The sequence below is a fragment of the Eumetopias jubatus genome, unplaced genomic scaffold (genome assembly GCF_037043125.1).
Source record: "Eumetopias jubatus isolate StellerSeaLion01/CBP00866 unplaced genomic scaffold, mEumJub1_p1.0 scaffold_13, whole genome shotgun sequence".
In the NCBI taxonomy this organism is placed as follows: Eukaryota; Metazoa; Chordata; class Mammalia; order Carnivora; family Otariidae; genus Eumetopias; species Eumetopias jubatus.
The window spans coordinates 12076384-12101435 of record NW_028274819.1 but is presented as its reverse complement, the minus strand read 5'-3'; the positions used below and the strand labels follow the sequence as shown (position 1 = coordinate 12101435).

The 25052-nt window shown below is 53.0% G+C and overlaps 1 protein-coding gene across 1 annotated transcript in view; it reads left to right on the top strand.

The window, feature by feature from the left end:
- Positions 1-25052, top strand: part of DTX4 (deltex E3 ubiquitin ligase 4) — a 33055-nt gene that overhangs the window by 932 nt on the left and 7071 nt on the right. The window contains exons 2-7 of the mRNA XM_028111056.2: positions 7428-8151; positions 14672-14733; positions 15078-15239; positions 17338-17399; positions 18310-18462; positions 21498-21659. Coding sequence (XP_027966857.1) covers positions 7428-8151; positions 14672-14733; positions 15078-15239; positions 17338-17399; positions 18310-18462; positions 21498-21659 — 1325 coding nt within the window. The remainder of the gene's footprint in view (positions 1-7427; positions 8152-14671; positions 14734-15077; positions 15240-17337; positions 17400-18309; positions 18463-21497; positions 21660-25052) is intronic.

The window sequence follows — 25052 nt, the reverse complement described above, 5'->3', positions numbered from 1 at the left end:
GGTGCGGCTCCGGAATGCCTGGCAGGAAAGCCGCTCTCTTTGTCCGCGGAGGAGGAGGAGGAGGTGGATTCCTAAGGAGAAAGGGTCCCCAAGCTTCCTCCTGAAACTGTCCCCAGCACTAAACCCCTGTCTTTTTATGAGAATCAAGTTGCCACTGTGGCCACCACAATCCCGCTTCCTTGTTTTCCAGGTCAGAGCAAGGCGGAAAGCCTGCAGGGAGAGGTGGGGGGTGGGCACCGTCAGGGCAGAGCGGCTTGTCTTTGCTCAGCTCAGGGTGTCCAGGCTTAATTGAGGACCTGGGACCGGTCTTGCCTCTCCAGTAGTCTCTTCACAGGGGTGGGAGGTTGTTTCTGGAATTCTGGCGGCGCTTTCCCGAGAGGGTGACCCTGGAGCCTGGAGAAGCAGGTGTGGTGGGGAGGGGCTAGAGAAGATGACCCGGGGAGTCCCAGAGGATCCACGAACAGCTGCTTGAGCAGGGCATCCAGCCTCCTTGGAAAGCCCCCACATCCTGTGTGCTAATTAGGATTGTCATGGGAAAGGGGCGTCTTTCCACCCTCGTGTCCCCATCTTTAGTCATAACTCCCAAAAGCCTCTTTGCCAGGGACTTTGCAGATACTGGCCAACTGAGTAAAGCTTTCTGGGGGGAAGAATTCCAGAAGTGTTAGCATCTGGAGGGGCTTAAACCCTAGTGGGAAAGGGAGGGTGGTGGAGCTGAGAGAGACGGGGGGGGGGGGGGGGGGGGGATGTGGGGAGATTGAGAAAGAGGATTAAGTGTGGCTGGGGGGAGGGGGAGAATATAATTGGGCAATTGGGGTAAAGGTTGTGGAGGTGAGGGTGCAGGCAGCAGATGGGGGGGAGGGTTGCTGAGCCCTGGAGGTGGGACCAGGGAGGACTAGCAGTTAAGACACCTGACCGGGCATTCCAGTCCTGCTCAGAAGAAACAGGCAGGTGTTAGCTTTTCTCTTTCAGACTAAATCTCTGCAACATATGGAGAAACACTCTGGTGACATAAAGGTCCCAGCCGCTGTCCCACATTTGGGAGAGAGTGAAGTTTAATCACTGTTTAGGGGTGTCTAAGACAGAGATGAAGCGTGCCCTTTCCGACAGAGGTGAATTTACAGAGAAAACGGGGTCGAGGGAGGGAATCTATATCCCGCCTGCCCCAGGTCTGACCACCCTTCCCTGAGGACAGGCTGACTACGGCCTGGTGGCTCCTCAGACTGGAGACTGGAGGCAGAGAGCTAGCCCTGCATCATTTTAAAGACTGCCTCGGGATCTGTTTTACATTCGAGTCTGTCTTAGAGGCGATCAGACCGCTTTAGATTTCATCCACTCATTCTAGTTAGTGGTCAGTGGGTGAGCGGGTACTGAGCGCCTTTCTCCTAGTGCCAGGCCCTGTGCTGGATGCCGAAGGCACTGGGCTGAATTCCCAGGAATGCCGGGCTGTCAAGGAGCTTATCAAAGCAGAATAGAATCTCTGGGTTTCTGGGCTCGGAGCCCCCTCCTCCCCCTTCTCTGCCAACAGACACTCAGTTCCTCTCAATATAGCTCATTGATGAGGCCATGACAGGGTAGGAACTTTATACTGCAGGCGCCCAGGCAACCCCAGCCAAGCCCTGGCAATGTTTAATTAAATTACCCGCCATCCCCAAGCCACAGTTTGAAGCTGGGAACCAGAAACATCCCCACAAACAAAGGAGACCTGGAAGTCCCCTGCCTAGAGGCGAGTCCTCTCTTTTTTTGTTGCCTCCTCTATGTGGGGACATTTCCTGACACAGGAGCTCTGTTTCTTCAGAAGTTGACTGCCCTGCCGCGAGGGAGGCCTCAGGGAGGCCTCACACTCTCGGCTCCCCTGGGCTCCCGCCTCGCCCACCCTGTCTCCAGGGAGATGGCTGGGAGGTCACAGATACCCTCTGTCGCCTTTGTTTGCCCTGGGCCCTTCCTCCCCACACCGACTCTGGGTTTGAGCTCATTTGCACTCTATGCTGGTCTCTGGGAGTGTCTTGGGCTAGGGAATCTGGAAGAAGGGAGGAGATGGGGCAGTGGAGGGGATGGTCTTGGCTGCTTCCGGAGCCTTGCTTGGGTCCTGTCCATCTATGGTCATTTATTTTGACTCACCTTTTCTGTCCCAGGGCAGTGACTGGAGTGCTGTCCTTCAGCATTCCAGCCCCTTCTATCTTCCAGGACATCTGATTGCCACCACCCCCAGGGCTCCAGCAGTGGGACATGGGGAGCCCCAGGCTGGGGGTGGGGAAACGGGACTCAGGCTCTCACCCCAGACTCATCGGCTTCCTGTGTGACCTTGGACAAGTCCCTTAGCTGCTCAGGCCTCATTTTTCTCTGTGGAGCGAAGAGCAGCCTTGAGAGCCCTCTGGTTCCTGTCCTGTCATCATGCAGTTGGGCAGGTGAATGGGTTTGGTCTCTGCACCAGTGAGGATGCTGTTTAGGAGTGGCCTGGTGCAAGGCAGAGTCCTTTCCAGCTCAGTTTTCTCTGCAACTTTTGCCTCTTTTATGTCTTTAATATGGTGAGAAAGGTCAGATGGCGAGAGATGAATGGTTTTGACAGAAGCTGATTTTTAGGTCCCCACAGGGTACTCTGCCCTGTGTGAGCACAGGTGTGGAGGAGGCAAGTGTCACGAGGCCCACGTGGTCGTGACAGTGTGGGGGATGCTCCAGGCCCCTTGCGCACATTGTCTTGTTTAGTCCTCACATCGATCTTAGGAAGGACCTACTGTGCCCATTTTATAGGAAGGGCAACAATTTGGAAGAGATTAAGTTGCTCGAAGTTTTACAGCTAATCAAAGGCAGAGCTGAGATGCCAAATCAAGTGTCCCACGCTCTACTCTGTCATCGGTGAACACTTCCGGGGCGCCTACTTGGCACAGGCACTGTTCCAGGCACGTGGGATACCCCAGTAGCCGAACATCCGGGACTTTGGGGCCTCCTGGGACACTCCAGTGGGGCTGAGGGGCGCTTTGGAGAGGCCCGGAATTTCTCTGACACGGCGATGCGCGGTTGTAAAGTGCCCTTGAGACAGGGTCATGCCTGGAAGGTGTTTCTCCCATTTCCCAGAAGCCCAAAACATCTCAGGTGCTTTGGAATGCAGGTGTCTGAGTTGCCAGGAAAAACTGATTTTCTCTTTCTCCCTGCTGAGTTTATGAACATTCTTTATTCCTATCCCATTAGAGGCCTTTTCTTTGGGTCACTGCACCCAAGGACTTAAATGGATTCCTCAGATCATCTAGTTCATGGTCCTGCGTTTAGAGGAGGCCAGGACTAGCCAGCACATTCCAGATTACGGTGGTCTCTGAAAATAACCAGAGAAGTGAAATCCCACAGTGACATTCTTTTGTCCCACAGCTTTGGTTCTGAGGTCTGCCTTCTGTCTCTAACTAAGCTGCTGGGGCTGAACGAACTCAGCGCCTTTCCCTCCAAAAACCAACTCTTCCTCATGACACTGCTCTGCCTGCAAATCGTGCCACCATTTTACCACTTGCCCATCGTCAAGACCTCAGGATTCTTCGACTCTGTCGTTCGGAGTCTTGTTCGGGTGCCCAGTATGTCGAGGCCCATGGACCATGTGGCCCAGCTGTTAAAGTTAGCGTGCATGATGAAAATCCAGGGCGGCTATTCACATGCAGATTCCTAGGCCCAGGCCCCGGCGAGGCTGATGATTCTTCCTAGCGGCCAGTGGGTACTCTAGAAGGTGTTGCTCATCTGTACCCCCAGGAGATTCGGAAGCAGGTGATCCTGGAACCTCTCTGGGAAAGCATTCAGCTACTCAAGGTCAAGTCCTACCCACTTCTCTGTAGGGTCCCTCCAGTCTGTCACCTCCTTTTCATGTTCACTGCCAGGACCCTCATTACGTCTCACGTGGAACGAATTAACAGAGCAGCTCTGGTCCTGTCACTTCTCTGAGTCACAGACTTCACTGGCTCCTCGTTGCCTACAAATAAAACCCGTCACAGCCTGGTGTTCCAGACCGTCTGTGCTTTGGCCCTAACGTAACTCTCCAGGTTCCTCTTCCGCTCTGCCTTATACTTTCCCCTACTCCTGATAAACTGATGTCCTTTCTAGCCTCACGTATCCCCTCAGGGTTCCCTAACACCCCGTCCCCCCAACTATTCACAAAGCCCCTTCTACTGAGATGCCATTTTCGCCTATTGAAATTGTCCTTCTCATTCAAGCCTTATGGTACCTGTCATCCCATTTCGGGTAATGTTCTCCCACCCGTCATTCCTTCATTCAGTCAGTCAGTATTTATGGAGCTCCTAGGACATGTCAGGCACCGGGAATACAACCAGGAGCAAACCCCCAGATACCCACTTTGCAGGACTGGGAGTCCAGTGGAGAGAGACAGACGTTCACCAGATTAATCACACCAAGAAATGTGTGACTGCACATCAAGACAAATGCTGTAAAGAAAAAAAAAATAGGAGTGGGAATCCGATCTGGTCAGGGCAGCCTGGAGAGGTTTCCTTGAGGAAATGAGCTGGACTCTGAAGGATGAGCAGCAAAGAGGCATGCCGGAGTGTTTGGGGGAGGCACCAGCCTTGTGAAAAGGCCCAGAGAGGAGAAGCCTGTGGCGGTGGGGGGGGATTCGAAGAGGCCAGTGTCACACCAAAGTCGCAGAGCGACTTAGGCTGTGAGGCGGGCCCGCAGAGATTGGGGGCTGGGAGGGTCAGGTCCTGACCTAAGGGGAGGTCATGGAAGGGGTTTAAGCACAGAGGGGATGTGGGCGAATTTTCTCAGCCCACGTGCATTTTGTTGGCCCCCTTCTTCTGGCATATTCTGCTTCATAAATAGTCATTCGCACACTTGTCTAGTTTTAGATTGTAAGCTATTTGAGCAGTGCCCGAATTCCTCAGAGCAGTGAGTACTCAGCAACATGGGATAAATGATTAAATGCCAAAGTAGCCGAACTTCAGTCAATCACAGCATGTTTATGGAGCCCTCGTGAGTGCCATGCACCGCCCTAGGCGCTAGGGCACAGAGCTAGATGGTGGTATCTGGTACCTCCACCTAAGGCCCGTATGAAGAATGCCGAGGCCCCGGTACACACCAGGCAGGCATACACAGATACGCACCCCAGACCTCCTGAGGCGGGGGGCCTGGACTGGGAGGACATCTCAGGAAATGGGTGGCAAATGGCATAGGACCCGAATGAGGACAATTTCAATAGGTAAAAATGGCAAAGGAGGCAGCTCGGGCCGGGGGGCGGGGGGAGACCTGGCGAATAGTAGGTGAGGGAATGCAGGAGGGTAAAAGGGCATCTGTCTGCTGGGAGGAGAGGAAGAGACAGGCATGGGGGAGCTAAACCTGGGAGAGCCACGGCTAGCTTCCAGAAGTTCTGCGGCAGCTCTCCAGCATCTCTGAGATTGATCCCACTGTTGTAAAAAATGCCTCTTGAGGACATTGAGGAGCACTGGACTAGTGCATTGCCCCTGCCACCCTGGAGAGAATATAAAATAGGGTCATTTAAGCTCTCTAAACTTAATCTCCTCATTTCTAAAAGGTGTTTCTTAGGATTGCCATGAAGATCATATGGGATGAGTTAGGTGCCTTCTAAATAATAAAGATTGTATAAGGAGTTATATATAATCTCTCTCTCTCTCTCTCTCTCTCTCTCTCTCTCTCTCACACACACACACACACACACACACCACATCCTCTGAACTAAACTTTCCCTATGACTCCTCCATTCTGCTTAGACATATAATAGAAAATAAATTACAATGATAATCAACCAACTTTTATTGAGCCCTTGCCCTGTGGCAGGTGTTATTTTAGCGCTTTATATTCATTCCTTCCTTTAATCCTCAAATCCACCCTTTGAAGTCGCTACCCGGCCCAAGCAGAGGAGGAAACTGAGGCTTAATCACACAGCTGGAAGGGACAGAGCCTCCACTGTTGGACCCAAAGCCTGTGCTCTTTGCTCCCCAGCAAGCTGGCTATTTAGGAAGGAAATGGAGGCAAACCAGGGTACTCCTGCCCATCCCCCCTTCTTCCTCCTCTCTTCCTCCCATCCCGCTTCCCGCCCCGCCCCCCAAGTCCCCCAGCAGAGGTCCTGGTGCTGAATAGGGGATTGTTTTGCTTCTCCCTCCTGCCTCTGAATGTTGATGTTTTGGGTCATTAAGGGGCTCGGAGTTGGGGTGGGGGGTGGGTTATGACCCTGGCAAAGGCCTGAATAGCCATTGTTCCTTTTCTTCCCCCCTTGAATGGAATTCTGTCCCTGGTCTTGGTGTCTCCCTCCGGGTTGGAGGAGGGGGTGGGTCAGAGGCCTGCGAAGGGGAGCCTTTTCCCACCACTTTGATGGATAGAGCTTAAGCTGACAGATGCGAGATTCAAGCACCCTTGGAGCCCTCCCAGGCCCCCCTCACCCTGCCTTGACCCTGGCATCTTCAGCCTTGATGTTGATACCCATGAAATGAGCCCTGATTGGGCGTGAGTCTGAATCCAGGTTTGGGGTGGGTAGGGGAGGAAGAGGCAAGAGTTACAGGCCTAGTTTCCCTCCAGTGCTGCAGGCTCATTTCTGCTGTGCTGCTTCCCTGCAACTAGCCCCGGCCCCCCTTCCCTGCCTCCCCTCCCCCAGTGAGACCGAAAATGAAGACAATCCTATCTTTAGGAGGGTTTGGGCTTTTTTAAAGAACAATGCTAGAGAAATAGAAAATTAGTATGATCATTACTACTGCTTTGATACAAGATTGAAAGCTTGCAAGTGTAAGAGTTCGCTCAACCTGATTTTCTATTTTTGTTTTTGCTGCACCCTTAAAGGGACAGGGAGCCGGATCTCTAGCTCCACCGCTGGGGGGCTGCCTTCCTGGAGACAGTCTTCTTCCTCTGCCCTCTAGGCTTCCGAGACCGTTTGTTCTTTCTCTTCACAGCCCTCCAGGCAGGGGCATTTAGAGAGTACGGGAGAAGTGATATGATACTTACGAACACCTACTCTGTGTCGAGGGCTTTGGGTGCCTTAGTGCCAATTTCAGGTGCAGGAGAGATCCAGAACCTGGCATATACAGATACGTATTTGTTGAATGAATAAGTGGGTCACATTTAATTTTCACAAAAGTTCTGCAAAGGACTCATTGTTTCTCAGGGGAGGGAAGGAGGTTGGGGAGTTCTACATAAACTCGGAAGTGAATCAGTCTGGCCGCAGACCAAGGTCTACCGACTAAGAAGGGGCAGGTGCTCTTTCCAGTACCCTGCACGGCCCCGCACCCTTCACACTGTCACCGAGCTGAGCTGCTCCCATCCCGTGCAACTGCACAGTCCTCAAGGCAGGAAGGAGTCTCATTCAAAGCTGATACCTCAGCAGGCAGCCTAGGGCCCGCCCACAGCAGGACTGATTCCTGTTTGCCTCTGGACCAAGCACAATCCAGTTTCATTCCTTGCTGACCCTGACCCTGTCCTCCGTCCCACTCTGGCAGGGACCCTCCGCCCAGTTCGCCGCAACTACTACGACCCGTCCTCGGCCCCCGGCAAGGGCGTGGTGTGGGAGTGGGAGAACGACAACGGTTCTTGGACGCCCTATGACATGGAAGTGGGCATCACCATCCAGCACGCCTATGAGAAGCAGCACCCCTGGATCGACCTCACTTCCATCGGCTTTAGCTACGTCATTGACTTCAGCACCATGGGCCAGATCAACCGGCAGACCCAGCGCCAACGCCGCGTCCGCCGGCGCCTGGATCTCATCTACCCCATGGTCACCGGCACCTTGCCGAAGGCCCAGTCCTGGCCGGCCAGCCCCGCATCGGCCGCCTCGCCCGCGGCCCCGCCCTGCTCCTGCCCGCAGTGCGTTCTGGTGATGAGCATCAAGGCGGCCGTGGCCGACGGGGGTACCGGGCCCCTGCAGCCCCCAGCGGCCCGCAAGAACATGCCCCCACCTGGAGCCGTCAAGCTGCCCCCTCAACCAGGTCCCGGGGCCAAGCCACTGGACAGCACGGGCACCGTCCGAGGGCCGGTGAAGACTGTCCCATCGCAGGCGATCCGGCGACAGGCCTCCAGCACGCCGGCAGGGGTGACCGCAGGCTCTCCCGCCAGTCCCCCCGGAACCAACGGCAAGACCGGAAGGGTGGCCCTGGCGACCTTAAATCGGACCAACCTGCAGCGACTGGCCATTGCCCAGTCCCGAGTGCTGATCGCCTCTGGGTAGGTACTTCCAAGGCTGCCTCTGAGCATTTACTCATAAAGGGCATAGGACCCCACTGAGCCAGGCCAGAGGTGAAAGAGGGGCTGCCAAGACTTAAACTCCCTGTCATCTTGTCCTGACCCTCTGGTTGCGGGTGGAAGGCTGCGTGGTGTGGTGGCTAAGGGTGGGCTTGGCCTCTGGGGTCCGTCAAAGCTTTGCCATAGCTATGCGGTTTGGGACAGAGCCCTAACACCCCAGGGTCCTGACTTCCCCCTGTGAAAATGCCGGTGATAATCCCCATGTTAGGCTAGCTGCTGAGGGTTCAAGGTTACGCACACCATGCCCTAACAGGCAATACTAAATGAGCTCCCACCAGGATCTACTTTGGGGGCTTTATCACCTACATCATCTTTATCATCTACAGCAACTCTTTTGAAGTAGGCATTTTGATCCCATTTTACCCATGAAGGAATCAGAGATTCTCTTGCTCAAAGGCACGGAGCAATCATTGGCTGAGACCAAGATTCAAACTTCAGGAAGTCTGACGTCAGAGCCAGACAATTCTGACTCAGCCGTGCTGCTTCTCTGTCAAGCACACACCACAGTGCCCAGCACACAGTAGGTGCCAAATAAGGTCAGCCCCTTTCCTTGGTCTCTCTGGAAAATGGAGGGGTAAGTCCAGATTGGAATTAACAGCGCATATTTAGCGAGTACTTACTATGTGTGCCAGGCACCTTCTGTGCATTGTCTCAGTACTTCCTGTGACCGCCTGGTGGTGGTGTGGGTTCTATGATCTTCTTGCTCTTCCCAATCTTCAAATGGGAGAGACCCAGGTCCATGTGGTGCCCACGGCCTTTGCCTTGCCAGCTCCTGATTTCCGGTGAGATGGGCCTCTCACACTGGCCCACTCTTCCTTTCTCCAGAAGGACCTGGCCCCACCTGTGACCCCTGAACCCCAGGCGGTCAGGGCGGTTTGCAGTGAGGTTGAACCCCTGAGTGTGAAATTCAGGCTGCCCAGAGGGGGCTGTCTGTACACAGAGGCTCAGCAGTGGGAGAAAAGAGGAGGAGGATGTACTGCAGAAGGAGAGGCCCAGCCTTCACTCCAGCCTCCGCCACTAAACGAAGCCACAGAGCCTCTGCAAGGTCCAGCTTCCTTGTGCGTGCAGTGGGGATCGTCAGGCTCGCCTTGCCCGCCCCATGGAGTCACTGTGGAGACCTCCACAAAGGGAGTTCATCCCTTGAGAGTTTACCAGATGCACTTGCCAGTGCTACCTCATTCCCTGGCCCTGTGTCAGGCATGGGCACCAAGCTCAGAATTAACTTTCCAAGGAGGGCCACACAGCTCAGGTGTCATAGAGTGGGGGGGTTGGAGCCCAGGGCTTATTTCCCTCGTCCTCTGCCCTTTTGGCTAAAGCTCACCTCCTCGCTGTATGTGAAGGCAGTTTATAAATGGTCAAGTGCTGGTCGGATGCATGGGATTTTCCTATGACTACTTCTGAGCTGGCAGAAAATTTGGGAGAGGGGAATGGGCATCTGAACCATACCACTGCTTCCTTTCTTCCCCAGGTCAGCCAGCAGCCTCCTGGGGGCCTCTTACAGAGTTCTGGGGTAATTATTTGTGTGGCAGAGGGAGGCTCGTATAGTGGACAAAAAACACAGCCTCCAGAGCCTGACCACCCAGGCGGGAACCCACGTTCCTTGGTGTGTAACTTGGGGCAGATTATGCACCCTCAGTCTTCAGTTTGTTCATCTATGAAATGGGAGAGTAATAGTACCTTCTTTCTCAGGGCTGCCACGAGAACTAAATGAAATATTCAGTGTCTAGATTTAGCACAATGCGTGGCACATAGGAAGAGTTTGGTCAGTATTAGCTGCGGTTATTCACCTGTGTCTATTGAAAGTCGTTGCATTAAAGTCAGAGCCGAGCAGAGTCCGATGCCCCACCTCATTGCTGGCGCCCTTGGCAAATGCCAAGTGACCTCACACCACAACTGAGGGAAAGGACTCCCAGATCACTTTAAATCTCACCCAGGGAGCCAGCCGGCGGCTCTTCATCTCTCCGCTTTATTCCCCCTGCCTGCCAGTGGAATTGGAGCGAGAGAATGGGGCCGAGGTCCGGGCAGCGCCCCCTTCAAAAGGGCTATAGAAACAAGCTTTCTTCTCTGCTCTGTTTCCCTGACAGGGGAGGCCCCGCCCTACCCCTCTATCTTCCAGCTCTTTCCTTTTTCTACCTCTTACCACCGCCCTCACCCCCCACCACCATCTTCTCCTCCAGTCTTTCTTGGCCATTTAATTAGCGTGCTTGCCCCCTTTGTGCAGCACTGCCGTCGACCTTCTGTCGCGGACTGGCCCCTTCCCCTCCTCTCCCTGTCCGCGAGCTCTTCAAGCAACTTTCCCACGGAAAAAAGGAAGACCAGGGAGGGCGGGAGAGGTGGGCTGAGGAGAAGGGTTTGCAGGGAACAAAAGACCCTGTGAATTATTCAGAGACACAAGCAGGGGGTTTCTAAAGAGACGAGAGGGGGGCTGCGGAGTGGGGGGCAGGAGTGGCCCCTCTGGCCCGCTCCTCCAGAACTGAGGCTTCTCTATCTCTGGCGAGACTTCAGTTGCTGGAGAGACAAGACCGTTGTCCGGCCTGAGGGTTCCTGGGTCGTCTCACAACTCCTCGGAAAACCCCCACTCCTTCTCACCATGGTATCTGCAGAGCTTTTTTCCTGCCATCGGCCCCCTCCTTCTGCCACCTTGCCAGCTCTTCTCTTTTCTTAGTTTTGTGCTTGAGGGACAGAAATGGAAACTGAGAACAGCCCGGTGGCATGGGGGAGGGTGTCTTCTGATGGTTAGGCCAGACAGCTTTGGCTGAGCCGAGTTGCCGGGAGGATGTGAGCCGCATGCCAGCCATTGCGTTGCTGATTTCTGGAAGGAGGGCTCAGGCATGGACAGCTGGGGCGCCAGCAGGGTGCCACCAGTGGGGACGACATGGGCCACCTCCCTGGTTTCCATTTTAACCAGTCACAACCATGCGGGAGGAGCTGATCAGGTAAGGCCAACTCAACAATCCTAAGCATTGCCCGCCTCTCAACCTTACACTGTACACTCGATGTCCTCAAGAATCTGAGAAAATTGGACTATTACAGCAGAGAAAAGGCTTTATCGAGCTCAACTTCCTCATATAGTTGGGAAACAAAAATGTAAACAACCACCCAATTTGCATAGGGCTTGCCTGTTTACAGAGTATTTGACCTAAATCCTCTCAGGGACCCCGGGGACAGAGATGGAGGGTGTCAGCAAAGTGCAGGGAGGCTGTGTGGCTCTCCCAAAGGCACAAAGCCAGGGCCAAGCTGGACAAGAAGGCAGGTTTCCTGACCCCTGTGCAGGGCCCCCTCCACAGTGCCCTTCTGCATTCCATAAGCAAATATCCCCTCTGCCAGTTCGCTGCCACCATCCAGAGCCTACTGACGCGTTGTCCCTTTCCTGGGAAGACAGGGACACCGCCTCTCCCACAGTATTTCCCGGAGTCCAGGGTCCTCATGAAGACCCTCCCTCTCTTCAGGCCTGGCCCCTTCCCCGGGTTCTTGGGCTGCCCAGGGTGTGCTCTGGGGATTGGACTCTTTCCTGGTTAACCAGATTGGGTGTGGAAACCTGCCAGTCCAGTTTGTGGGAACAAAGGTGGCTTTTGTCACCCAGATCACAGCTACTTATCAGCTGGAGGGAGGGCGCCTTGGAGCTGGTAGGGGGAAGGCAGGTGCGGGGCTGGACTGCGAGTGCTGCCCCCTGGTGGGGAGCCGGGGAATAGACCCTTCACTCGGGTCCCCAGACCAGCTGTGCAGAGGCCAGTCAGCCTGGGAGGGAGACCCAGGGCTCAGGCAGCGGCCTTGCTCTTAAGCACTAAGGTAGGGAATCTTCAGGAAGTCCCCCTGGCATCTGCTAACTCCAGACCCTCACAGGTTCACAGGTAAGGAGATCGAGGCTCGGAAAAAATTGAGGGAGGTCGTGAGGAGTTACTGGCAGGGTTGGGACTCGAACCTGGTTTTCCTGACCCTCATCCACCCTACCATGCCTGGCCCTGTGGGGCAGGCCACGGAGTCCAGAAGCAAGGCTGGGCCACTTTCCTTGGCCGACTTTCCTTTGTGTTGAATGCAGCCTTCCCCTCCCCGCCCCCCATGCGGGTTTGATTTATCCTGGGGGGAAAGCAGCCTGTGGTGGCCTGTTGAGACACAAACACTCCCACATTTGTTCTTTCACATCCTTACAGCCCCAGCGCACATGTCAACGTCCCGAGAGGGGACAGCCCCCCCCCCCACCGCCCCCGCCGAAGATTCAGCCAGGGAAGCACCCATCCCTGCGGGCTTGTGGGGGACAGACAGACCCCCTGCTCAGCCCCATGCCAACTCCTCTGTCTTAGTCGTGGGTTTATTCCGTACGCTCTCTGCACTCCCATGTTCTCTGTCTGCAACGTGGGGTGACAGAAGGTTCGCACGGACACGAGAATGCAGCCCGGTGAGCGGCTACAACAGTGGGCTCTGTGGCCAAACTTCCTGGGTGGGAATCCTTAGCTGTGTGGCCTCCATCGAGTTTGCTTAACCTCTCTGTGCCACAACCTCCTTGCCTACTAAAACGAGGTTGATGATAATAGCCCCTCTTGCGTAGGTTGTTGGAAGTCTGAGATGGATTTATACACCCTGAGCGGTTATGACTGTGCGTGGGAGCAGATGGGCCCTGTGCCTCTTCGCCATGACCACACAGAGATGAAGGGCCACGGGCTGTCTTGTCCACGGCTGTGTCCCCAGGCTCTAACAGAACGTGCCAAACGAAGTAGGGCTCAATAGGAATGGGCAAATAAACAAATAATAAACAATATAAAGACACAACAGAACATGCCCTTCCCCCTCCTGTTTTCCCTGCACAGCCCTGCCCCCACAGCAGAACTGTTGGCTCCTGGAGTCATCTGTGACCCAGTCCATGTGTTTCCAAGCCCACTTCCCCTCCGAGCCCAGCTGTAGAAGCCTGGGTGGCAGTCGGGGGGGGGGGGGCGATGGCGCAAGACCCAGCCCCACATGTCCGCTATTTTTCTCTTCGGCATCGTGGGAGGGCTTGCCTTTCCCAGGCAGCTGTGAGGACTCCTCTCGAGCCTGGCTCGGGTTTCTGGGGACAACAGAAAGAGGAGGAGGCTTTGCCTGATATTTAGATTTCTGAGGGAAAAGGAGGGGTGACAGCTGTGGGGACAGTGGTTTCCCAATGCTGGGCTGGGACTGGCTGGATCTGCGCCCTTTCAGCAGAAGGTGGTGGAAATGCAGGTTCTTGGGCCCCCCGATGGGAATTCTGATTCAGGCCTGGGGCTCTGTCTTTTTAAAAGCTTCTTCGGTGACTCTTACGTACACCCAGGTTTGAACTTGCTTCTTTATTTATCGTTCTGTCGACCAATACTCACTGAATGCCTGCTAGCGTCAGGTTCTGAATGAAACAAAGATATCTGCCTTTATAGAGCCTCTGATTCTGGAAGGGGAGGTAATAAAGCAACAACTTATTTTAAAAAAATCCTAAGTTCCATGAAAAAAAAAAGAGAGCAAGGTAAGAGGGATTGAGATGGGATGAGAGGGATGAGTCATAGTATTAAATGAGGTGGTCTTAGGAACCTCACGAGAAGGTCAGCCGTGACCGGAGGGTCCATAGGCGGAGGCTGAGCAGCTATCTGATGGTAGAGCCTTTCAGGCAGAGGGAAGGGCACATGCAAAGGCTCCGAGGAAGGGGCATGGCTGGCATTTGGGAAGAACAGCTGGAGCAGACTGGGATGGTGAGCAATATGTGGAGAGACGAGGGAGGTGAGGGTTTGAGAGTGGAGGGTGTTGGCAGGTCACAGAGGGCTGTGTAGGCATTGCTGGGACCTTGAGTGAACTGAGGAGCCATTCTGAGTTTTGGGGTTCTGAGTGGAAGGGTGACCTGGTCTTAGATTTTAAAGGTAACACTTCTAGGGATGCCAGGGTGGCTCAGTCGGATGAGCGCCCGATTCTTGATTTCGGCTCAGGTCATGATCTCAGGGTCCTGGGATCGAGCCCCACATCGGGCACCACACTCAAAGAGGAGTCTGCTTGAGATTCTCTGTCTCCCTCTCCCTCTGCCCCTCCCCCCCAAAATAAATCACTAAAATCTTTAAAAATAAATAAATAGGGCGCCTGGGTGGCTCAGTTGGTTAAGCGACTGCCTTCGGCTCAGGTCATGATCCTGGAGTCCCGGGATCGAGTGCCGCATCGGACTCTCTGCTCGGCAGGGAGTCTGCTTCTCCCTCTGACCTTCCCCCCCTCATGTACTCTCTCTCTCTCATTCTCTCTCTCAAATAAATAAAATCTTAAAAAAAATAAATAAAAATAAATAAATAAAGGGAACCCTTCTGGTTGGGGTGCTAAGAACTGACTCTGACTTTAATCGGGATGCGTAGTTTCTGTAGAAAAGGGGAACCCCTCATTGTGTGAATTTTGGGGTTTCCAACACTGACCCATTTTATCCCGCTTGTGAAAACCATAATGTACTTGCTCTTGCCTTCCACAGCGTCCCCACTGTGCCAGTGAAGAACCTAAATGGGTCCAGTCCTGTGAATCCTGCCTTGGCAGGTAAGAGAGACCCTGGTCTACCCTTGCTCGGGGCAGAAAAAGGGAGCAGTAAAGCTGGTAGTGAGCATTTTATAAGAGAGAAAGAATTAAAGTGAATGAGGATTTTGGGAGTAGGGCTTGAAGGGCAGGAAGAGTGTGGGGAGAGCTGATTGTTAAAAGCAAGACATGCTGTTGAAGGCGAGTGAATGCATGTATTTCTGGGGAAAGCAGCAAGGAAGGGGAGGTGGAGAATAAGCGAGTTCCGAGAACTCTGCTGAGAAGCGGGAGGGCAGGGTTATGGGGAGGGGAGTAATGGGATGTTGGGAGCTAACTCTGCAGTCCTGCCTCATGCCTTGCCCTTCCAGGCATCACTGGGATTCTCATGAGCGCCGCGGGGCTGCCTGTGTGTCTCACCAGGCCCCCAAAGCTGGTCCTCCACCCACCGCCGGTCAGCAAGAGTGAAATCAAATCCATCCCAGGGGTTTCCAACACGAGCCGCAAGACTACCAAAAAACAAGCCAAGAAAGGTATTGGCCTCCTTATCCTAAGGGGTATGGGAGTCAAAGGTTTGGGTCCCAGCCTTGGCTCGGCCACCATCACTAAAGGTCATACCCGTGGCTTTTCACCCTGTGCGCCTTCGTTTCTGCCTCTGCTAAGTGGGCCCAGCAAGTACCTGTTCCGATGACGGTACCAAAGTGGATTGTGTATGAATCAGATGGAGACGCTTTTAAGAAGGATAAAAACGCAGCACAGAAATATAGAAACATAAAACCACAAAGTGTGACGCAGAATAAAATACAATACAGAGGGAGATCGCCACGGCACTGAAACCCAAACAGACTGGGTTCCAACCCCAGCTTTGCCACTTGCAAGTCACGTGACCGCAGAGGGTCTGTTTTCGGACCTTTCCGATGGGGTGAAAATGCTCACAGCCAGTATCGGGCAGGTGTGCCCCAGAATGCATCCATGGCAGCTGGGGAGTAACCACTGTCCTGTGTCCCTCTAGAGCCCCTAGACTCTGGCCATGCGAACCTTCCTTCAGGGCCTCCTTCCTGCCTGTGCGCAATCCGGCCACTAAGGGGTCAATACCTGTACCTACAAACTCGCACCAAAGGACCCCACCGCAGCTCTGCAGCTGCTCTTTCTGGCCGCTGGTACTGGTTGTTAAATATTTTGACCATCACCTCAAGCCCCCACCTTGCAACCATGTTTTGAAGTTCCAGTGGGAGCGCACTTATATTGTAACTTGGCCCACGGCCTGGCAAGTAACAGGCTCTCAATTAAAAGAAGCTTAATTCTTAGAAGCAGGACAGTGGGAAGGAAGGGCCTGCCTCCCGGCTCTTGGTGGTTGCATGATCCGCCTCCTCAAACCCTTGCCCTACTTTCCTGCTCCATCAAGAGTTCTCTACTTAAATGAACTCGATTGCCTTGATCATCATCTGATAGGAAATGACGGGATTTCACACTTTCTTCGCACTCTTCCTGTGATTATTAATAGCGCGTGTTGGACCCTTAGCTGGAAAAGCGCTAAAGGACTGCGCGTCCATCTGCTCTCTGAATTGTCAAAGCAACCCTCTGAGCAAGAGCTGTTGTTCTTCCCCGTTTTATAGGTGAGAAAACGGAAGCTCAGAGCGGCTAAGAGACGTAGGTGCCCAGGGAGGCAGTGACCCTTTTTTAGGCCGAGTCATCCTGCCTCCTGCCTTCAGATTGGGGCTGCCGCCTCCGGGGCCCGTCCCCAAAGAAATTCCAGAATCACGGCAGCCCTGCGGGCTGCTTCCCCACTGCAGGGCTGTCTCTGCTGAGCCGGGAGGCAGGCCCTTCCTTCCCACTGTCCTGCTTCTAAGAATTAATTGAGAGCCTGTTACTTGCCAGGCCCTGGGCCAAGTTACAATATAGGTGCGCTCCCACTGGAACTTCAAAACATGGTTGCCAGGTGGGGGCTTGGGGTGAAGGTCAAACCGTTTAACAACCAGTACCAGCGGCCAGAAAGAGCGGCTGCAGAGCTGAGGTGGGGTCCTTTGGTGCGAGTTTGTAGGTACAGGTACTGACCCCTTAAGTGGCCGGATTGCGCACAGGCAGGAAGGAGGCCCTGAAGGAAGGTTCAGCTGACAAACAGCATCCCGAAGCTGTGGGCACCCCTTCCTACTTTCCCAGGGAAATAACATCACCCCGACACCACATTATAGATCGAGACAGTACTTAGCACGTTGTAACAGGAAAGTGATAAGCCTACCTCGTGGGTTTTTTTTTTTTTTTTTAATGTGTAACAGTTTACACAGTGCCTCCAGCTGTCGCCTCACCACATGCTTTGGGCTTTGCCCAGGCTCTGATTATATGGAAGAGAAACCCACTCAGCCTATCTCAGGCAAAAAGCGGGTTTGTTGAAAATAGGCACGGGGTTGGGGGGGGTTGTCAGGGAGAAGACCACAGGGGGTAAAGACGGGCACGAACACCTCCCACCTCCTCTTCCATCTGCTGATTCCCTTTCAGAGTCTAAAATCCGATTGCAGAATGAATTCCTCCCCTTTCCTGCTTGGAGCCTGGCTGATAACTCCCCTCTCTGGCATGCCCCGCTTGACAAGGCTGTTTGATCCCTTATCCACCAACCGTCTTGTCCCCCAACAGGTAAAACCCCCGAAGAAGTGCTGAAGAAGTATCTGCAGAAAGTCCGGCACCCGCCAGATGAGGTGAGCGCAGGGGGAGCAGGGCAGGGCTCACACCCCCCAGCATTTCCCCTTGCCGGATTTCTCCGCAGGATGCAGTGGGAGCAACTTTCCGTGCCCTGACTGGTACAGAGCTGGTCAGAGCTGACACAGGGCTCCGAGGTCGGTGGTCCGGAGCTGCAGACACCCCCTGACCCCCGACCCACCCCGTTCAGCGAAGGGCTGATTGATTCCAAGCTATCTTTCCATTAACAGTCTGAATTTAAGACCAACAGTAGGATAAGCTACATTATCATATCATGAACTGACTTTTCAATGGGTTTGATGTAGATCGGTGGTTCTCAGCCAGAGGGGATTTTGCATGTCTGGAGGGGAGAGGGAATGCTTGTGGGGACAGGCCAAGGATGCCAAACACCCACCCGTGCCCAGGATAGCCCCCTCAGCGAAGAATTCTCCAACCCCAAATGCAAGTAGCACCAAGGTTGAGAAATCCCTTTATAGACTTATTTAAACAGCAGCCCCTCTGGTACACTTGAGGTACAATTCCTTGGCCGATGTTCAGCTTAAAGGGTCTGTTGGCAAGAGTCTATTTCCTCCCCAAGTCACTGGAGAACACCAAGAAAGGACAGTGCATCATCCTATAGTCCTGAAGGAGATTACAGCTTTGGGGGTGAGCCCCAGGTAAGCACGGACCACCACCAGCAATTATTTTCAGAACTCTTCCATTGTGTAAAGTGAGGTAAAGCTATATTTAGAATCCCAAAGGCACATCTGTCTCTACCTTGGTTTGTGGGTTTTCTAGAAGAGTAGCAGGGACAGTTCGCCTGACCTCTGACCATGCAAGAATCACAGGGGAGATGCTCTGGCCTCCCGGGCCGGGTGAGAGCTGAGAGCCTCTCTGCTCTGTCCCCCCTCCCCCCCACCCCGCCCCCAGGACTGCACCATCTGCATGGAGCGCCTCACGGCCCCCTCGGGCTACAAGGGCCTGCAGCCAACAGTCAAGCCTGACCTGGTGGGCAAGCTGTCCAGATGTGGCCACATCTACCACATTTATTGCCTGGTCGCTATGTACAACAACGGCAACAAGGTTAGTGCCGGCCCGTGGGGCGCTCACCTCCCACGCTGGGCCCTGTTGGGGTTGCACCCCGGTGATCAGGATCAAGCCTCCACAAAATGATAACCCGTCTTAGCCAACTGCTCCCAGTCTCTACACTGGGTGTGATGGTCCGAGAGGTATAGACTTCCAGTCCCTGAGGGGCTTTTTGGGGGGGGGGGTGTCCATGACAATGGGCCTGTGGGGGTGTTCATTACTACCAGTGTAGATGGATTTCCCTAATTACTTGTTCTTCTCCAGGGCTAGTGATTTTCGTTACAATTCATTTTCTTTCTTTTTTTTTTCTTCAAGATTTTATTTATTTATTTGACAGAGAGATAGAGAGCACAAGTAGGCAGAGAGGCAGGCAGAGGGAGAGGGAGAAGCAGGCTCCCCGCTGAGCAGGGAGCCCGACGCGGGGCTCGATCCCAGGACCCGGGATCATGACCTGAGCCGAAGGCAGACGCCCAACCGACTGAGCCACCCAGGCGCCCCTACAATTCATTTTCTTTGGACAATTTCAAAACACCCTCAGAAGCATTAGGGACTGTTGCCAAAGTATTCCTGGTAGGCCTCTGAAGCTCCCTGTTGGAGGAGGGGAGGGCCTTTTGTGGTGCTTGTCTTGTCCATCATTGATGGTGGAGTGGTATTCCTCCAGGAAGCTGGTTCCCGGGAATCTGGGAGACTCCTTAGATGACAACTCTCTCCTTACACTGTCCGAGCTTTCATGAAGCCACTGACTTTTCTCCAGTTCTTTGCTGTGCTGGGAATAACCATCACTCCCTTATCTCCATGAATTCAAATCCTACTTGCTTCTCCGGACCCAGCTTGGATCGCATCAGAGTCTGAGATTTCCCTGATACCCGCAGCTGCTTACTCATCCCCTCGCCCCCAAAAGAGTCTGGCTTTTGGAGAGTGCTCTGGACTGCTCTTGCTGTGGGAAAAAGTAGAGGCAAGAGAGGCAGTGGACCCAAGCCGGAACCCTGGCTTAGCAACTGAATGACCTTGGGCCAGATTCTCAATCTCTCTGAGATTTCATTTTCCATCTGGAAATGGAGATAAAACAACATCTACTTTACAGGGTATTATTACCATTATTATTCAATTTGATATCTCCTTGATATGAGAGCTGTAATTTTTTCCCCTTCATCTTTATATAGCCCTGTGATTTAAGTTCCCATAGTGCTGACCTTGGGATCTTTCTTGTCTCAGAGAGCTCACACTCAGTCTCTGATGGATGATGCCTGTCTGGTCTGGTGCTCACTTTTCTGACCCTCAGTTAAAAGGTTTCACTGGGATTTTGCGTTTTAAGAGGTTATTTCGGATTTAAAGGGGTTTTTAGCACATTCATTCCATTTTTGGTGTCTGTTTTCAAGAATAATCTAGCACCTCTTTGTATTTATTTCCTTAGTGCTTCAGAAATATGCCTCAAGACACTATCCTTCATTCTTTTTGCACTGCTTTGAAGCATGCATTTTAAATTTTCTTTGCACAGAAGAGGGAACAAAAGGGCCCAGAGACAAATGAAGTGATTCACCTCCAAGGTCATGAAGCAAGTTAAGGCGAGAGCAGAGAGCAGGACCCTGGGCTTTTGACCCCAAGCCTTGGGTTCCTATCCATCGATCACGTGAAGGAACCTTCTCCATCACCCTGAATACAAGTTATTCGTTTAAATTCATAGAGCTTCCATTGAAAAGTCCCCACATAGCTCCGCAGAGGATCTCTGCCCTCCTGAGGTGGTGCAGACGTCCTGGAGTGCTCCGGTCCCTGTTGTGCCACAGCCCTTTCTGCACACACTGCTCCTTGCTCACATCTTCCTTCTCACCCACTCTCTTCTGGAAAGCCTAGGAACAAGGCTCCTCCCACCCATGCAGTTCCCGCCTCGCTGGGCCCCGCTGTAAAGCCAGGGTCCCTTATATCTCTGCATCCGGAGTCTGGCCCTGCACCCCAACACAGCCACCGAGGTGCAGTGCGGAGCTGGGGGGTTTACACACACCTGCTGGGACCCTGGCCTTCAACTGTGCTGTGCCTCAGTTTTCCTCTCTGTCAAAGAGACTCATTTTTAAGACTAATAGTAATAATAAGGCTAACATTCTTTTTCAGCCACTATCAGGTGAGCCTGAATGAAACAAGATGTAAACTCTGTTTAAACTCTGTAAGGTTTAAAATGCTATAACTAAGGACTCCTTCCCCCCTTCACTGCATGTGCAGACCTTATCCTCCCTCCTTCAAAGCCAATTCACAGCTCTTCTTCAGGGATCATTTTCTTAAAAGTCAGCTTCATCTACTCCGGCACATGGCACCCACTTTGTCTTTTCAGAGCAGTGGTTTGCAAACCTGTACCAGCATTAGACTCGCCACAGAGATCATAAAAGCACGAATAACATTTAGATACACCACTTCATGGTATGCAAGACTTCCCGTGGGTTATCTAATTTAATCCTTCCAACAACCCAGTGAGATAGATACTATTATTTTCCTTGTTCTGTGGAAAAAAAAAAAAAAATAACAAAACAAAAAACAGAAACAAGACTCAGAGAAGTTAATTAATTTGCTCAAAGTCACACAGCAGGGTAGATGGCAGGGCTGAGAATCAAATCCAGGTGGTTTGACTTCAGAGTTCTTACTCTTAACTGCTATGTTCTGTAGCTAACCCCCCACCCCCAACCAGTCCAACTCGGTGTCCTGGGGTGGGGTCCAGGCATCTTTATTTCTAGCAAACTCCTCAGGGGTTGTGAGGCTTGGCAGTTCGGCAGTGGCTGCTCCCTGGTGCTTTGTTGTCTGCCCCCCTCATCTGGTACTTAGCGGGTAAATAATGATTTAACCTGCCCCCGTGAGCTGGTCTCCCTTTCAAGGGTGGGGTCTCTCTTACATGTCCCTTAGCAGGGAGCTGAGTTGTGGAATTTCCTTGTTTGGGTGCATTTCGTTCCCCTGGCCCTTTATCTTCGTTTCCTTGCAGCGTTAGGTGGGGAGGGAGGTTGTTACCAAAACTGATTCCCAATGTGGCTGTTCCGGCCTTGTCCCCTCAGGATGGCAGTCTGCAGTGTCCAACCTGTAAGACCATTTATGGAGTGAAGACAGGCACCCAGCCTCCGGGGAAGATGGAGTACCACCTCATCCCTCACTCCCTGCCTGGCCACCCCGACTGCAAAACCATCCGGATCATCTACAGCATCCCTCCCGGCATTCAGGTGAGCTCACTCTCAAGCCACTGGCCATTTTTTTTTTTTTTTTTTAGGTTTACATGTTGGCAGGAAATATGTGTGTCTTAATCTCTTCAGGCGGCTGTAACAAAATACCATAGACTGGGTGGCTTTTAAACAACAGGAATTTATTTCTCGCAGTTCTGGAGGCTGGGAAGTCCAAGGTCAAGGTGCTGACAGATTCACTGTGTGGTAAGGGCCTGCCTCCTAGTTCATAGATGTCTTTTTGCCATAACCTCATGGCAGGAGGGGCCAGGGAGCTCTCTGGGGTCTTTTTCATGAGGGAGGGTTCCTTTCTGATCCCATTCAGGAGGGTTCACCTTATCACACACCGCCCCCTCCCCCGCCACCAAGGCCCCACCTCCAAATACCATCACCTTGGGGTTAGATTTCAACCCATTAATTTCGGAGGGACACAGACTTTCAGCCTATAGCATCCCATCGGCTTCCTGTCGTTGTGTGCAAGATGCGTTCTGTTCCAATAGTGCCCAAAGTCTTAACTCATTCCAGCATCAACTCGAAAGTCTAAATCCGAGGTCTGGCCTACAGACCATGTAGATCAGCGGTGGGAGAGACCCCAGGTGCAAGTTCCTCTCCAGCTGGGAACGTGCGAAACCGAACAGTTTATGTGGTGGAGCCCCCACAAACAGGTGCCCTTGTAAAAGAGTCCCCAGGGACCCCCCCTCCCCTGGCCTCATCGAGGCCACAGGGAGAAGACAGGATCTGTGAACCAGGAAGGGGGCACCCACTAGACACTGGATCTGCTGGCCAGCCTCCAGAATGGTGAGAAACACACTTGTGTTGTTTAAGCCACCCTGCCTGTGGCATTTGGTTACAGCAGCCCGAGAGGGCCAAGATAATTTCATACTATGAAAACTTTCCTTTCTCCCATCTACACGGTCTCAGCCCCTGCCCCTGACCTTCCACCATTGTTCTGACTTTCTTACGTGTCCCCCAGCTTTCTCTCTGCCTGCGCAGCGAAGATTCTTTCCGCGCCGCCCATGCGCACCCAAAACATGACATATTAGACACACCGTTCTGCACCCTGCATTTTTCAATTAACAACATAGTCTGTAGATCTTACCATGTCAGTGTATCTTCCTTGTTCCTTCTTAGCTCTGGGTGATAATCCATCGTGTAAGTGTACCATAGTTTATATTCAACAGTCTCCATTTGACGGGCATATGGATTGTTTCCAATCTTTTACTACAACAAATAATGCTGAAGTGAATAACCTTGTATGCCTGTGAGCGTATCTGTAGAATAATTTTCCAGAAGTAGAATTTCTTTGTCAAATGGCATTTGCATTTAATATTTGATAGATGTTCCTTGGCTTTGATTTGGGGGAGGGGCATTTCTCTCCTCTTTTAAGTCTTTGAAAGGCAGTCCTAAGGAACAAATTGAACAGTATTCCTGCCAGTAAATACAAATGCGTTCCTTCCTTCACACATTGAAGCTTTTCCAAAATGATCTAGGGTACTTATTGGATTCATTTATTGGGCAAATATTTATTAGTTTATCCTTCCTTCCTCCTCCTTGCCTTCTTCCGTTTTGTCTCTTATTTTTTTTGAAGATTTTATTTATTTGGGAGAGCAAGAGGGAGAGAGCGAGCACGAGCAGGGGGAAGGGTGGAGGGCAAGGGAGAAGCAGACCTCCCACTGAGCAGGGAGCCCCCACACAGGGCTTGATCCCTCCCCGAGATCATGACTTGAGCCGAAGGCAGACGCTTAACCGACTGAGCCACCCAGGCGCCCCTGTCTCTTATTTAACAAATATTGGAAGATGGTTTATGGGCCAGGCACATTCTAGGTGCTGGAGAAACAATGGTGAACAAAACGGACAGTCCTTTCTCCCCTAATGTCCCCACTCTAGGGGGATGGGGAAGACAACACACAGATGCACAACCAAGGTACTTCCAACTAGTGGTAAGTCACATGGAAGAAATAAAACGGGGGGGGGTGATAGTCAGTAAAAGAAAAGAACTGAATAAAAAACAGGGTTCTTCCCTGAGGGACTTACCAGCCAGTCAGGGGAAAATAAATACACATCACGAAACTATAGAGCAAAACACGGTGCGCACCATTGATGAAGGCTGTGGGAGGCCACACAGGGTCTCCAAAGTCTGGCAGACCTGGGTTCTGACTGCTGGTTGACTCCTTATTGGCTGGGACTTTGGACGATCCCTTGACCTTTCTGAGCTCGGTTTCTTTATCTGTATAGCTGGGAACCTCCTGTGCAGAGGGTTTGGAAGGCCAGGAGATAACATTTGTATGTGCACATTGTGGTATTGGGCACAGTGCTGAGGTGCTCAGTGCCTGGTCACTGGCATTATTGGAGTATGCTACTTGCCAGGGTAAGGAAGAGGGCTTATGTCTGTCTATCCGGGAGGGTCGGAGGAGACTTTCTGGTGCAGGGCACATGGTAGTAGAGCCTGGAGAGCCATGAAGAAATGGAGAGATTTGTAGTGGGCGGACACAGCGGAGTGGTAGCGGAGAGGAAGTGGGGGTGTTGGAAGAGTTTAATTTGGGACTTATGGCCGGCAGAGGTGGGGGATGGGAGGAGGGCGCATGAAGGTTGGAGAAGACTAGACAAAGGAGGGCTGTGGCCGGGCCGTGGAAGGGCGCCAGCGTGTGGAGGGCGGTAACTTCACTCGCCAGGCTGGGGAGCGCTGAGAGGCTGCTGGGCATGACTAGCGGCATGGAAAGTTGTGCATTGGGAGTGCGGTTCAGGAAGGTGTGCAGGGCAGAAGAATGAGGGCCAATGACCTGATAGGCCAGTTAGGAGACCACTCTGGGTCATGGGGCCCGAACGCCGGAGGCACTGGCAGCAAGGGAGAGCGAATTAAGGCTGGATGCGGGGGCCGCCGAGACTTCTGCAGTGACCGGAGGCAGCCAGTTTGGATGGTAGGGACATGACTGACAATATGGGAGTCGGGAGACGGCCGACGGCCCCGGGGTGGCAAGTAGAACAGACCGAAGTGGGCGAGGATCGCGGCAGTGCAACTCTCTTGCAGGAGGTGCTTTTCTCAGCCTCCGGGACGGAAGAACGGACAGGTGGCACTAGGGGGTAGAGGGGCCCCAAGCCTGTGTCAGGGGAAATGCATCTCTCTGCGGTCAGGACAGCCGCCCCGTAGACCCACCCCTGAACATCCGCAGCAGGACACCAGGGCCACGTCTGTCCCTGTCCCCAGAGACTCCCAGAGACTGCACGGGCTTGGGCTTCCATGAGGAGTCGAGAACTTGGAACTCCGCCTTCAGAGAGTGATTCCCTGGGGGAGAAACTCTGATCCGGGGGAAGCAGAGTCGTGACTGTTCCGCTCAGTGACAGGCCGGAAGCAGGCAACCCTGCTGGGTCCGGGCCAGGCCGGCGTCTGTGTTGGCT